The sequence below is a fragment of the Tachypleus tridentatus genome, chromosome 11 (genome assembly GCF_004210375.1).
Source record: "Tachypleus tridentatus isolate NWPU-2018 chromosome 11, ASM421037v1, whole genome shotgun sequence".
Lineage (NCBI taxonomy): Eukaryota > Metazoa > Arthropoda > Merostomata > Xiphosura > Limulidae > Tachypleus > Tachypleus tridentatus.
In genome coordinates this window covers 43,227,089-43,242,531 of record NC_134835.1, presented here as the reverse complement: position 1 = coordinate 43,242,531, position 15,443 = coordinate 43,227,089, and the positions used below count along the sequence as shown (strand labels likewise).

Genomic DNA, 15,443 nt, shown 5'->3' with positions numbered 1-15,443 from the left:
TGGTAAAAGAATAGCCCAAGAGTTGGCGGTGGGTGGTGATGATTAGCTGCCTTCCCTCTAGTCTTACACTGCTAAATTAGGAACAGCTAGCACAGATAGCCCTCGAGTAGCTTTGTGCGAAATTCAAAAAACAAAACAAACCATTTCTACAATTATTAACCGTCCTGCCTCTCCTTTTTACCTATTATAATTTACTTTAATTTCGTTATATCATTTATGGCTTAGTTACATTTATCAAAAAGTTGTTGATGTTATTCTTTTAATAACGTTATTCCAGAGGGATAATATTTAGATAATCAAAATAACAGGAAAGTAATTAACTTATATTCTCGAGAGTTGTTATTTATTAAATTTTAATCACTGTATTTTGTGCCAGTAGAGAACGCACAATTCTTAACATTTCGCGCGAATGTGTATGTGTGTTTTAAAGACCTTATTCTGGGTGATTTCTGCTTCTATTTTGGTTTCTTTATGATTAATGTTTGCGTAGGTTTAAATTTGAAAAAAAAAGAAAGATATTCTGATGGTATTACTTATTATGAAGTGCAAGTGATTTTCATCAGTGCCTTTGCGTTCACGTGTGTATCATAAATATAATTATATACGAAGAAAGTGCTATACTAATGTTAGCATGATAAATAACACACGGTGACATTGATATCGTATCACCTAGTCCTAAAATATGTAACTGCAGGTAGGAATTTTTACAAATTGAAATAACGATTCTAGATTAAAAATTATAAGCAACAAAACTACAGGAAATGAACTTATACATGTTGATGTCACTATGGAAATTAACTTTGTAGTTGTAATTGAAGCAGTTTATCATTAAAGTCTACGTTACTTCATCTCGTATGGAGTTTATATATTTTATAAAATATAGTAAAACGGGTAAAAAATACCAATTCCTAGAACAGAGATTTATTGCGCAAATATTAAATAGCACTCAAAAATAATATTTAACTTTAATTGAAGTAGTTTTTCGTTGATTTTGTAGTGCTTATTCATTTCCTTCATATTTCAAAATCACTAGCATATTTTAAATAAAATGTATATATTTTAATGCTTATATGAAATTGAAGGTTATGTCATTTGTCATGTTTGTGTTGGAACATTTTCTTAAAATTTATTATATAATTAATTCTTTAGGTCTACTTTGTTCTGGCAGATTGTTTTTATTTAAATATATGATGTTTTATATTGTATCTGTATTGTAGTATATAGTTACATAATTTTGATCAGAGCTCTAAAATGCTCATTGTTTTTGTCTCAGTATTGTTTATATTTAGTTGATGTTTTTTTTAATTTGGTGTTCAAATACCCAATGAAGCATTTAATATTTTTTGTAAATAATCACATAATATAGTATAGAATGATGATGGGTAATTATCTACTATTGCTAAGGTGTTTTAAACAAATTACAATTTTTGAGAAACAAAAATATTGTAGTGCTTGTTTGACATCACTAAAAAATTGATCTTATAGTTTAGGATTAAACTGATTTTGCTGAAACATTAAAATACAGATTTAAACTTTATGTACATGTAAATAAATAAGTGCAAAAAAATTGATTAAATTGGCCAGGTATGGCCAGGTAGTGTTATGGTGTTTGGCTTGAGATTTGTAGGTTTGAAATTGGAATCTCTGTCCAACCTGACATGCTTGCTCTTTCAGCCTTGGCAGAGTTATAGTTATATTCATTGGTAAAAGATGAGTGATGACTATCTGCTTTCCCTCCATTCTTTCACTGATAAATTAAGGATGGCTAGTACAGATAGCCCTTTTGTACATTTGTGTAAAATTCAAAACAAACTGATTTGATTTTCAAATGATTTATTTTTAAAATATTTAAATACATATATAAAGATGTTTTTGCTGGGACATTTGCTGCTGAACATTTCATCATTAGCTTTTGAAATGTTCTACAAAAAGAATAAAATCATTAGTTAGAAATAACACAAAAATACAAAAAAGAAGGTATAGGTTCATTTATAATTTAATTTAAAAATCACAAGTAAAGTGTAGTAGCAAAGTCTAAATTAACTAACATTATTCATCATTGCTTTAAATTTTATTTAAGAAATGCATAGTCTTTTGTGTTTTTTTTTTACATTATTGAAGTGAAAAGTAATTAAAATAATAAGATTTTGTATTTATACTTGTGCATGTATTGAAATGTTTAGAGGGGTCAAGTGGGCTGTTGCTATAGTTTTTCAAGTTATATTAATGTAAATTTAATTTTAATTCTAGCTTTTTAGTTTGTCTTATATAGAATACATTTTTTATTCCTGTGTATACTGTGGAAGTTTAAAATGCCTGCCACTGTAAGTTGACTTTTGAAGAGATTGAATGATTTGTTTTACATAACATGGTTAAAAGGTTAGTTGTGATTTTATGTATTATTTTCATATTATCTTTAACTCTTTGAAGTGAATATTTAGAGGTATTTGTTATTAATCCAAATAAGTTGCATTATTTGAAAAATGTTTGAGAATGTTAAAAGTTAACCCTTATGCTATGGGCTCAGTATAATATACAAGAGCTCATCTACATATTTGCACAATTTAAGTATTTGTACTATAACATTTGATACAGCATGTGTATCTTCATAAAATTTGATAGACTTTTAGTAAAGATTACGAGTATTTTGTATACAAAAAAATCATATTTTTTGGTGGAATATATTTACTAAAGATTTGTTTGTGAAAATAGTCTTTTTTTTTTAGTTAATAGTCTGAGTGCAGAATGATTTTATGTTATGATTGAAATTCTATTCTTCATCTCAAACATTATTTGCATTATCTTTAAATCTTCCAAATACATTTCAAATGTTTGTTTTCTATAAGACTACATATATATTTTGTTATTTTCTATACTCTAACTGTGGAGTTTGTTACTTACCCAATCTTGTACGCATCATAAAAAATTAGGATATAAATATTAATTTTGCATTTTTCATGTTAGAATGACTACATATTATAACATGTAAATACAAAGTGGCTTAACTCTTGTAACAATATATATTTATTATTTTTTATTATATTGACCTTCCAGTCATACCTAACTAACATTACATAACTTGCATTGACAAAGTGTAATGCAGTCATGTTATGAGCCCAATAATATAAAACTGACCTTTAGTCTTTCCTGCTTTGGCTGTGTTGTAGTGGACTAGTATTTTGTAATATGTAGTCACATTTCAATTATTATACATTATATATATGTATGTAGATTATTAATATTTAGAAATAAATTATTAAACTTATTTTTCTTAAAACATAGAACAATAAATAAAAAAGTAAAGCAAATAATTATATCTTTTCGCTACAACCTTTGTACTTAGTTTCTTCTGGACATAGCTTGCTAAGCCTTTTAAAATTTCACACATGGAAGATATCAAACAAATTTTTTTAAGGTTTTATGTATATGGTTGAATAACCAAAAAGATCATAAATAACTATACTAAAGTCATAGAATTCCACTATGATTTATTAAGCTTAGTAAGTAAGATGTATTTAGATTTGAAAAAATATGAAACTTTGAGCAGATTAAAGACACAACCTACCTCCTTGAAATCTTGGTTTGAAAGTACATGGTAGCCTTTTCACAACCATTTTATTCATGGAACATTTTCTAAGCTGTTAATTGGTTATTCACATGTCATATATTGAAGTAAGTGTGTATAAGGGACTGTCTTCAAAGATGGAAAGAGGTGAAAGGGCCCATTGTGTGATCCAGTACAGTAGCCACATCTAAGCAAAATAAAAAGATTAAAGGTTCTTGTTTTATAGTATAGCTTGCCAATACTAGTAATTTGAGTTCCTAATTTGTACAAAACTATAGACTTAGTAGTTTGATGTCACAAACATCTAATTTAGAAGTGCTGCATGCAGTGTACCACATGACTCACTAAAATCTATATTTAGATGTATTCTTTTAATATTTTCTTTTAAATTAATAAATTAACTTATATATAATATTAAAGTTTGAGTTATATTTTACAATTTGATTCCAAACTTAGTGATGTAAATTCACAAAATAGTGGTTCAATAAAATTTTGAATGCTAGTCAACAAATGTAATGACATGGCCTTTGAGCCTTGATCCATAGTGAGAGAGTTAAAGGTTCTTATGAAAGAAAAGCATCTAACTGATTTTTAGCAAATGGTTATTAAATTTATTCTCATTATAATCATGATAGTGATAGTTTGTATTAAGAGGTACTCAATAAGTGTTAAAATGCACAGTTTTTGAGTAATAAAAGACTTACTAAACAGTGGTAGAAGATTGAGATTTTCTAAGTGGTGCTTATGAAGTAAATCTGTTAGTATGACCTTGAATATTTAAAAATCTTAATGTTTTTTGGTATAAGTTCTTGATACTGATATAAATTATTGTTTTCTAATGTATTTTATATTTTATGAATTATTTTCAGAAAATTTCTATCCTGACAAAACACTGCTGGTGAATTGAATGAAATTGTTTACACTTTTTTACCCAAAGTGTTCCTTGACCTCTGGAATATCTTGCGCTTGGTTTAAAAAAAACATTATTAATCTGTGTTTAGTATCCAATTACCAAGCAAAGTTGCTCAGTAGTTTTTTTAATTTTTATGGATTTGAGTATCCAAAGAAGATCTGTTTAGAAAAACGTATTCTAATCATATATAATCATCGTGTTCACTCAACAAAAGTTTCTAGATGGCTGTTTAGTTCTAAACCTTCAGATAAGAAACAAGAAAACATGGTTAAAATTTTGAATGTAGCTGAGAAGAATGATGCAGCAAAGCACTTGTCAGAGATTATGTCAAAAGGTAGATACAGAAGAAGAGAAGGATTTTCAAAATTCAACAAAATTTATGAATTTGAATACTATATATTAAATCAAAAATGTGTCATGACAATGACATCCGTTTCTGGACATCTTCTAAATCTTGAATTTGTCGGTGCATATAGAAAATGGTGAGTACTTCAGATTTATGTATGTGTGTGATTATTTTCCAGTCTTATTGAAATTTCCATTTTATTTAATCATGTTGCATATTTTATACCTGAAGGAATGTTTATATTTGAACTTTACTCTTAAGTGATACAGTAGGTGGAAAACTTTTAACAAGTGTTTTTTCAAAACTAAATTCATTTAATTTATGATAAAATCTTAACACTAACATCTTTCTATATTTTAAGTACCAATATTTATTTCAGTTTGTTTTATAAGTTAGAAAAAGGAGCAGTTCAGAGCAAACTTTAAATACGGAGAGCTGCATTCCACAAGGGACACATATGTACATGTGTGTGTGTATATATTAGGGTGGTTCTTGACTTAGAAGTTTTGATTTACTGTAGTCTTACTCTCTGCTTTTGTTCCAATATATGACTTATTAGTACCAAATTTTATCTATACTGAGTAACATTTATGGGTTGCTCAAAATAGCTTGCATTATTTCTGCTTATTCTGAATATTCTAAATATTCCAAGATTGACTTGCAGAACTGAGCAGGCTTTAACTTTTGGCATTGCACACTAATAGGAAGAGTGGGGGATTATTGTTTCTGTAAAGACAATTTGCTTTGACCACTAAAATGGAGCATGTGTGCTGTTAGAACAAAGGTTAAAGATATTTTAGAACTTGTCCTGGTATGTGATTTCAAAGGCTGTATGAGGCTTTCCTTTGACTCAGATTCTGCAGCTTATGGTAAAATGTGTAATTTTCACTTAAATATAGCTTTCCCAATTCAATGCTGCCTTTTGTTTAGGAACTTTCTTTGCTTGTCACTAGTCTTGAGATTCCAACCTAAATTTACATGTTTCCATGTGATATGGTTGCACCTCCACTAATAGAAGTGTGACACAGTCTCCTGGTACAGCTAACTCCACCTATACTGATTTTCCAGTCATCATTTCTTGATTTTGACACTTGTGTAATGTTGTGTTTCTTGTTTGATATTAGCATTTGTTGTTGAAGTATTTACATAAAAACAGTGTCGTGGAAATATTAAATTTGGATTTTAGTTTTCAGAATATTCACATCTGGTTATTTTGTGGCCTTTTACCTCCCATTATGAATCCACATCTACAGTACTTTCCAATTTGTCTGGTGTCGTACAACAAGATGTTTACACTAACCCAACAACAATAATAGCATCAGGTTTTTCATTGTATCTTGAGTAACTGATGACTACTGTGTTATGAGAGAGGGAATTTTTCTTGTGATTTGGACCTTCTTTGAGACCTGACACAACTATGTCTTTTCCCATAAATGGTGTTCATGATGATGAATTTGACAGCCTTTTCTCCACCACCTTTTTTGCTAACTCTTCTACCAAAACTGTCTTGATGGTGACCATCCTCTTGACTTAGGGAATGTAAGGGCCATTGGCTCAGTTTTTGGATCTATCAGTTCCATTTGTGGTCGACTGTTTGGTGCTACATGTTTCACTGGAAGAAACTTGTTTTTCTCCTCTTCTTTCCTTGTCTCATGTTCTTATTCTAAGAGATCCTCTATCTCATCTCCATATGCCAGAGGTGGGTTAGACCTCTTTGCAAAGGATGCTGTCAAACAGGTTTCTCATTATTTTCAAGGATTTTATATCTGTCTCTTGTCCCCAAGAAAAGTGGAGATCTGTGTTATGCCATAGATCTTTCAAGCCTCAGCCACAAATGGATGACTGTATTCTTTTATTTCCACTGCCTGTTGACCTGTAATGCTAGAAACCAGGTTTTGATACTTATGGTGGGCATAGCACAGATAGCCCATTGTTTAGCTTTGTGCTTAATTACAAACAGACAAATCCACTCCAACAAGACTTACAACCATACTCTTCTTCATTTTCAGGAAGTAGCTTAATTTGGTTGTTTTGTCAAGCTGGAGAAGTTTCATCTGTTGGTGTATTCTTCAGTTGCTATAACAAAAGAGCTCAATCTTCTCTGCTTATTTTTGGGCCCTAGAAAGTTTTCACAAATCTATCCACTTTTATTCCTGCCTGGTAGGTTTTCTCTATTTTGTAGACATGGATTTCCATATAACCCCTTATACTGCTGGGATATGCTTGCATGCATCCTTTGCAGTGGACTCTACAGGATCAGTTGAACCTCTCTTAAGATCCCTTTTTCCTCCTTTCCAACATAACAATTTCACCTATTTCTCTCTCTTATCTGGATTTTCATCTTTTAACAAATGCTCCCATAAGGTGTTATGTTGCATGTCTAAACTCCAGAATTTTGGGTCAGTAGAACCTGGAGAAAATGACCTATTCATATGAACTTCTTGGAAGTATCTGTGGTTTGTAGGGGTTTGGATCCTTTTCTTTCTGTGGCACAAGGCTATTGGGTAACAAATTATACTGGCAATTATACACTGCAATATCCAGTAATTTTCAGGGTTGCAGTTATTTTAATCTCTGTTTCTAAACCCTATACCTCCTTTTCTGGGCCCATTTTTTCCATGCCTACTTTATGGCCTGTTATGTTTCTGGTGCCCTGAATCTTGCTGTGAATCATATCTCTAGGCAAGGCAAGATTTTTGTCATGGATTGGCCCCTCAATCCTCATGTTTTTTCAGCAGCTGAGCTTTCATTTGGGCACCCCTTGCATCAGTGTCTTTGTCAATTAAGCTACTTTTATTCCATTTTCTGTTCTTTATTCATCAGGTTTAGCAGTGAATGCTTTACATTGGGATTTTTTCAAACATCTTCCTTAATGTTTACCCCTGTTTGTCTTCTCCATTTGGTATACTCCTTGTTTAGTCCTACTAGGAGTACTTTAGTGGTTGGCTCAGTTAGTCTCCTCTACGTTGCCCTCCCCTCCTCTTTTTTTTTGTTTTTTTGTTCACCTTGGTAGTTTGTTCTTCCATTCACCCTAAGCAATTTACCTGATCCCTTGCAAAACAGTCAGGACTCTCTTCACACATGGTCTCTCTCCTTTCACATTCTTTTTGCTTATCCTACCTTATGATATATCAATGAAAGTGGATTTTTTTATCATTAGTCACTATATCATTTCTTTTTTCTTTTTTTTTTCCCTGTCTTTCTGAGTTCTTCATGTGGCTCTTTAACCAGAGCAGTTCACTAGGCAGTTCTTTATCACTTTCTGGTTTTCCCATTTCTGTGGGGTTATTACCTCTTTAGTCTCTAATATGCTCTTTCACTTTTTTTTTGTCTCCTACACCTTTCTAGCCCTCCTTTTCCTTGTACTATCTTTCCCTTTAAACCTTTTTCCTATTCCTTTTTGCCTGTGGTCATCATTTTTGTGACGTGTGCATAATGATTTTTTTTCCATCTCATTTCCTTGTTCTTATACCCTTTATTGTGGTTGTGCTTTTCTTTCCAAAATATCTGTGACACAGGAGGATGACAGTTGTTCACACTTTTATTTCTCCTTTCTGTTTATCATCTTTATTCTCCTATTCATTCTGATATTTTCTTTACTGTCAGTGTGTTCTACTGTTGTTTGGCCCATACTTCTCCTTTTCGTGGTTTCTAATTCTGTTTCTTCATTCTGTGGAATCCTTTTTCCACTTTTGTTCTTTCTCCAGTCATTCACACTGATTGACTTTGTCAGCTTTATGGTTTATTCTTTGTTAGATTGAGATAGATTGCTTTCATGTTTCTTTTTATCAAATTCATCACCTTGCTTACTCTCATTTTCCAGTGGAGGATGTAATTTGGTTGGTATGTGGACAACACCCCACACCAATGTTGCACCCTATCTATATTACCTAGACATTTCTTTATCTATGTATTATCTCAGTTTTATTTGTTTCTTACCTTGTTTTTACAGTTCCCTTTCATATCTTACAGGATTATGCTTAGTAATAAATGTTGCTTGCCATGGTATGGTATACTTAAATGAATTTCACACATTATTGAGCCATTCTTGTCTCTTATAACTTTAGGTATCCTCTTAAGGAAGGTCAAATCCAGACCATATCCATTCATAGACTGTCATGAGTAAAGCAAGCAGGGTTTTCCTTTCCATCTTTCATGCCTAGTTTAACACCTAGTTATGGTCTGCTTTTCAAAATAGTTTTTATGGCCATCTGTCATATTGTGTTGTGGTAATACACTCATTTAGACTCTTCAGTGCACTTTCACTGCATTTTTTCTTCTGGTGGGGCATGGAAGTCCTTACTATTTAACAGTTCCTGTTGGTATGGTGAACTATGGAGGCTAACTTTTCATTTTGACTGATTCCACTCAGTAGAGATTAAGTCATTGGTGTTCTGTGAGGGTAGTAAAGTTCACCCCTTGTAGCTGGCTTTCTGCCATCCCTCTGCTACCTGAATGTTGGGTTTCTGTATAATCTGGCATGGGATTGACATATGACCAGCCATCATATGTCTTCATTCAATTGGAGTTCAGGTGTTACATTCCTGTTCTGTCTGAGGTTTAAGGTGAAGATTGTGGGGACCCTCTTCTTGTTGGGGCTTAGAAACAAAATTTCTGGTGCCACCTGGTTTTGCGATGGAATATACCTGCTGCTTATGGTCTGATGTGCCCTAGCCACACTAAGCATATGGCACTTCTGAAAGCTTGTTGCAAATATTGGATTGTGCTTCTGTATTTTATCTGTAATTGTAAGACTCATCTAGGTAAAATTTTGCACTGGTCTCTTCACAACTTTAAAGTGCCTTTCACCTAGATGTCAGAAGTGGTTATATACCTTATTGGAAGTTAACATTTTCTATCACTAAAACTATTTTTTGATAGATACTTGCCTCTTTTCGCATTTTGTATCTACTTAATGTGCATTTTTTATTTTCTAGTTTTGAAGTAATGATTGAACACTCAATATTACTGAAAGTCAGCTACTGTGAGTTTGTGTTACATTCTTATTGTGGCTTAGAAGCAAAATTATTATGTCATAGTATGTATGTTTGAGATAGTTTGTGAATTAAATGAAGATATATAATTATGTATATAGTTTTGGTTTGAAGTCGTGAGGTAAGAATTTTTAAATGCTCATTATGTGGTAGACTTTAGCAGCTCAGATTTTCAAAAAATCACATGTATATATTGTTTTGAATGTCAGTCAAATGTCATTTTGCTGTTTCACATGTAAACAAAGACAAGTTGTAACATTCAAGGAAAAAGTACCTCTGAGTTAGCATTTTGCCAGTTGTCAAGGCAATTTAGAAAATTAATTATTTGTTGTCATCAGTTGTATTTTCTGGCTCACTTGACTTTTTTCAGTTTCTATTTAAACAGTAATTTATATTTTAGAAGTCTCTCTTGAATTTATGATCTAGGGCAAAATACTCTAGGTATTCTCTCCTTTTCTCTAAGCAACCTTTGGTGTACAGTTTGCTTCAGTGCCTAGTCTTATAGTGTACTTATACACTTTGAGTTTTAGTTACTTTCTGTTGCTTGATAGCATTGGAAATTTCAAAAGTTTTTCAATACAAAATTTTATTTTTTCATTTGCTTTAGGGAAAACAACCTGTAAGTTCATTCTTATAAACATTCTAATTTATCAGACTTCAGTTGACCCATTGAAAATGCTATGGCTTTAATTTTATTTTTAACAAATGTGAAAATTATTATTTTTAATGTAATCCAGCAGTTCAAGAGATCTTTTTAAATGTTAGTACAAGCATCTTTGTTGAATAAAATGATAAAACAGATTGAAAGTATAAACTTAAGTCTCAATATTTAGTTTTTTTAATTGTTGCCTCTCCTATAAGAATATTTAAATTCAGTATTCATGATAGATGTGTGAGCTGAGAACATTAGTGAGATGTGAATTGAGTTAATATTGTACAGTTTTACAGCTAATTGACTGATTAACTGAATATGTGACAACTAAAACTAATTTGAATACTTCATTAATTTCTCCATCACTGAACAAACTGAAGTCTGAAACGGTCTCAATGCTACACTGATTCTTATATTTACAGTGTTTTCTTGTTTCTAGATATTTTGCAAAATATTTCAATTATTAAAATTTACAGACATTTTAGGTGTTCTAAGACTGCTTTTATAAACTTTCTAAACATAGCATCACTGATATGTAAACAGATTGCTTTAATAAACAATTAAATTCAAATAATAATTGTATGTTCATGGAAATATATTTAAATAAGCATGTAAATGTAAGAACATTTGTTAGCAAGAAAAATACATAATTACATGTACGATATTAAGTTTAATAAATGCAATAATTTTCATAAAAATTAATATAATGATAAGAGTAAAGATATAAATTTCTGTTATATATGTTAGTACTTGACATTTTAATCAAGAAGTAATAAAGGCAGACACTTTTCTTGCTTTTTTGAAAACAATGCACTAGCTTGGAATGGTTGAAGCCAAGCACATGTGTATTAAAAAAGTATAATATATTTAACATCTTTACAAAGAAATTGGCTGGATTTATTTAAGTAAAATTTAGAAAGTAGTTTTTCAAAGTAATAAAGTAAAACACACACACAATTATTTGTATTAGAAGTGCATTAAAAACAAAGAATACTTACAGACAACTTATTTTACCCAAAATATAATGAACACAATATTATTTGTGTATTAATAATTTACAACTTATAAAACTGGCAATTATGATGTCAAAAACTAAACATTTTAATCTTCTACATACTAGAAGTATCATGGAAGGTGTATTGCAACTTCCTACCAAAAATGCATTTTGAGCAGTGGATATAATATAGGTATTCTTGGGAAGCATAGTTATAAAGCACATGCATGTAATGGAAATAAAGGAAAAATGATTATTTGCATGAGAGTTTTGGGATTCTGAATAAGTTTGAAGAGGTGGTTCATAGTTATGCAACAATAGTTTAGTATAATTTTTTCACATTTGGAGATTGTATAAGTCATTGTGAATATCAGTCAGATCTTTAACTGGGTAATATAAGTACGAACTTTACACAGTTTATTCTTTTCTTTTAAAGTTTTTCTTAAGATGATAAGTATTACACAGTGATAACAATGTTTATTGTTAAATGAACATATTAACATAGAAATAAAATGTTAGAAACTGTCTTTTATGAGCAAATGTAGAGGACCAGTTGGATTACAAGGTGCAATACTATATATTTTTTAATTTGGATTGACTCTGCAAGTCATTTCTTAGAGGTGTTGAATTTAAAGTGTAAGTTTTTATTGCTACTGCACTACCACAACTATAATCATATATATTTGTAGAAATTTTGCACTAATTGTTTTCGTTAGTTATCTTGGTTGAATATGTTTTGTCATAAAAGCAACAACAAATAAACATGTATTTCTCTGTTGCTACATGTTACAAAACGTATATATGATTTATTATTACGGGGTTACTTTTATTATAGATGTGTTAAAATGTGTAGTCTGTGTATTTATTTTTTGCAGTGTGTTAGAAATGGATATATTCAATTTTAGTTGTTTTTGTGATATAGTTTTATTAACATTTTATGTATCAGAAATAAACATGAGTTTTTTGCACTTTTTTAAGGAATGGTTGTAATCCATTAGCTTTGTTTGAGGCTCCAATTGCACGAGAATGTCCACAAGAGTATATTGACATCAAAGTAAGATGAAAGCTAAGATCTTTTTATGCAGTAAACTAGTAATGCAATTATATACAGGAATTTTTTGATGCCTACATTCACATAAAATAATTTACATTTTACTTTTCTACTTTACTGTTTTGTGTAATTTGAAAGATGCTCCCTTTGAGAGTTATAAGTGTATACATATATAAACACAATATTTAGAACTTTTAATGATTTAAAGGTGAACAAAATCAATAAATTAGTGAGTAATCCTTTTTGCTTTATACAAAAAATAAAGTAAAATGATTTTAAAAAGTGTCTCATTCATAAAATGATAAATACTGAAATATGGATTTTTTTCTTGCTTTTCTCTGTTGATTAGTACTAATTTTTTCTAAATGTGAAAAAGATGAAATGGATTTTGAGAAAATAATTTTTTCTGCATATCTATTAAAAATGTCTGAAATCAAAAGTTGGATATTTATTAAAGAATCCTCTACAGATTATTACATTAAACCTAAAACAATTTGTGTTATTTAGTTAAATTTTTTTCAAGATATATTTTAGTTTTCGACAAAAGCTGTATATATTTATAGACCTTTTTTTAAGTCAAAATACTGAGTATCCATAAATACTATACCACTGGCAGTTGAATTTATTTTGGAATGGCATTTACCATCTTTTACAAGATATATATACGTATATCAGTTTCAAACTTGTAATTTCTACCAAGCTATATATTCTTTCTAGATCTGGTATTCAAACTTTACTGGGCTCATTCTGTAGAAAAAAGCAATATAATATTTTTGTTTTAATTTAAATGATTTTATTGCTTATGTGTTGGGTAGTTTGTGAATTAAATGAAGATGTGTAACTATGTGTATAGTTTTGGTTTGAAGTCTTGAAGTATGCATTTTTAAATGCTCATTATGTGGTAGACTTTAGCAACTCAGATTTTCAGAAATTCACATGCACTGTCTTTTAGCAAAAGAATAAAAGATAAAGAAAAGATTTGTTGAACAGGCAAAAATGACAGTAAAGCTTGTTGATCTAGGCATAATGTAATATGAATTACATCTTTGAATGTTCACTGAAACTTAAGACTAAATGATGAAACTGACCTCAAGAAAACCTTCATGCTTAATTGGCACAGAAGGTTTTAAACAGAATGTTGTAATATTTACTCTTCTTTTAAATCATATTCAAACATTTAAGTTTGATTTATAGCTTTAGAATACTTCTGTTTATTATTTTTTCTTGTTCTTCCTTTTTTATTTCAGTGCTAATATTACGTGGTCAATAATTGAAATATTTATGTCAGTGAAATACTTTATCTTTGGCTTTTGTTGGAGGGAAGTGAAAATAATGTTGATAAAATGAATACGGTGCACATCAAGTCAGAGTTAAGCATGTCTTTTGTATTTAAATTCAGTTTCTAGTTTCAGATAAGTCGTGGCATATTGAAATGTGTGCTTTTTATTGTGTATCTGAAGATATACTGGCACTGAGAAAGTTCTATATATATAAAAGTGTCAGTGAAATAGTTACTAGCTGTGTTGAAGAGAAGAGACAATCCTAATGAGACCAGTACTCTATATTATTAATTAGAGCTGAGCAGTTAATGAAATTTGATAATTGTTTAATCATTGGTGTCAGCAATTGATTAATTTCACAAAGGACTTGAATAGTTAGAATAACAAAAAGTAATAACAATTTCAAAATAATTTTGATTAGTTAAATAATAATTTATTTTAATCATAATTTCACATAATTGATTATTTTATGACGTTAATCAATGTAATTGTTGCTCATGGATAACACTGGTCAACAAAATTTTTGTTGCATTTATATCAAACAATTGGTATTACATAATTTCTTGCCCTGATTTCAGATCTGAAGTTAGTTTTTTCCTCAGTGCTCTACTTTTTTTTGCAATCAAGGTATTTGAAAATCTCAAAATTTCGTCATCATCACATTGGCGTCAGTAGTCTATCATGAAAAATATGTGATAAAATATGTTATAAAACTCTTTAATATAGCTGGGCAATAAAAAAGAAAATGCAAGATAGTATAAATGTATTCAAGTTATTTATATTAATTCAATTTATTTATATAAAACTGATTAGTAGATAAGACATTTGCTACTATGAGGAGGGAAAGCTCAATTGCAGTCTACTCAGGCATGAATTTCCGCTTGTAGCTCTTGCGTTTGTGGACTGTCTCAGGGCATTCTCGTTTAATGCTCCAGCAGTAATCTGCCATCATATGTTTGTCCCATCTCCCTTGGTAGCGCTCTTCCATGGTCTTGAGGTCCTGATGGAACGCTTGCCTTGCTTTCGTCACTTATAGCTCCTGGGTTCTCAGGGAATCTATCAAGATGACTGTACAGGTAATGGAGTTTGACACTCATGTTACATCAAAATTCGCGAAAAGCTGACAACATATTCGTTACAAGGGTTTCATAGTTGTCAGCTTTTTTATTACCGAGAAAGTTTGCCATCACCGCCACAAATGAAAGCCATGCAGTCCTTTCCTTGTCGTTCATCTTTCTGGCAAATTCTTGATCACGCACAAGTGCACGAATCTGTGGTCCATCAAAAACACCTGTCTTGATCTTCTCGAAGGACAAACCAGGGAGCACAGAAAATATGTGTTGGAAGCATTCACCGTCAGTATTCAACGCCTTCATAAACTTTATATGCAAAAAGCGGCTCGTTTGGGTTGAGAAAATATTTTACACAAACTGTTTCATCAAGCCCAGCATGATATGGAGAGGAGGAAATATGATCTTTTCCTCAAATGACAGACAATTGGATCGTTGACAATATTTGGCATACCTGCCTTCAGAGTCTCAATGTATGGGCCACTCCTTCTGGTTCCAGTGCTTTTCTCGAGCTTCGGCTGTCCCACATGCAAAGATAGCAGGGTACTTTGTAAATCCTCTTTGTTGACCTAGGAGGA

At 30.8% G+C, this 15,443-nt stretch overlaps 1 protein-coding gene across 2 annotated transcripts in view; it reads left to right on the top strand.

Annotated features, from left to right (window-relative positions):
• The first annotated feature begins 399 nt into the window (after positions 1-399).
• Positions 400-15,443, top strand: part of Top3alpha (topoisomerase 3-alpha) — an 81,769-nt gene continuing 66,725 nt past the window's right edge. Inside the window, exons 1-4 of one of the 2 annotated variants that reach the window (XM_076467062.1) lie at positions 564-694; positions 2,273-2,379; positions 4,435-4,960; positions 12,443-12,518. In XM_076467062.1, coding sequence (XP_076323177.1) covers positions 4,473-4,960; positions 12,443-12,518 — 564 coding nt within the window. In that variant the 5' untranslated portion in view covers positions 564-694; positions 2,273-2,379; positions 4,435-4,472. Of the gene's footprint in view, positions 695-2,272; positions 2,380-4,434; positions 4,961-12,442; positions 12,519-15,443 lie in introns of both variants that reach the window. The other variant, XM_076467061.1, reaches the window with a different exon arrangement.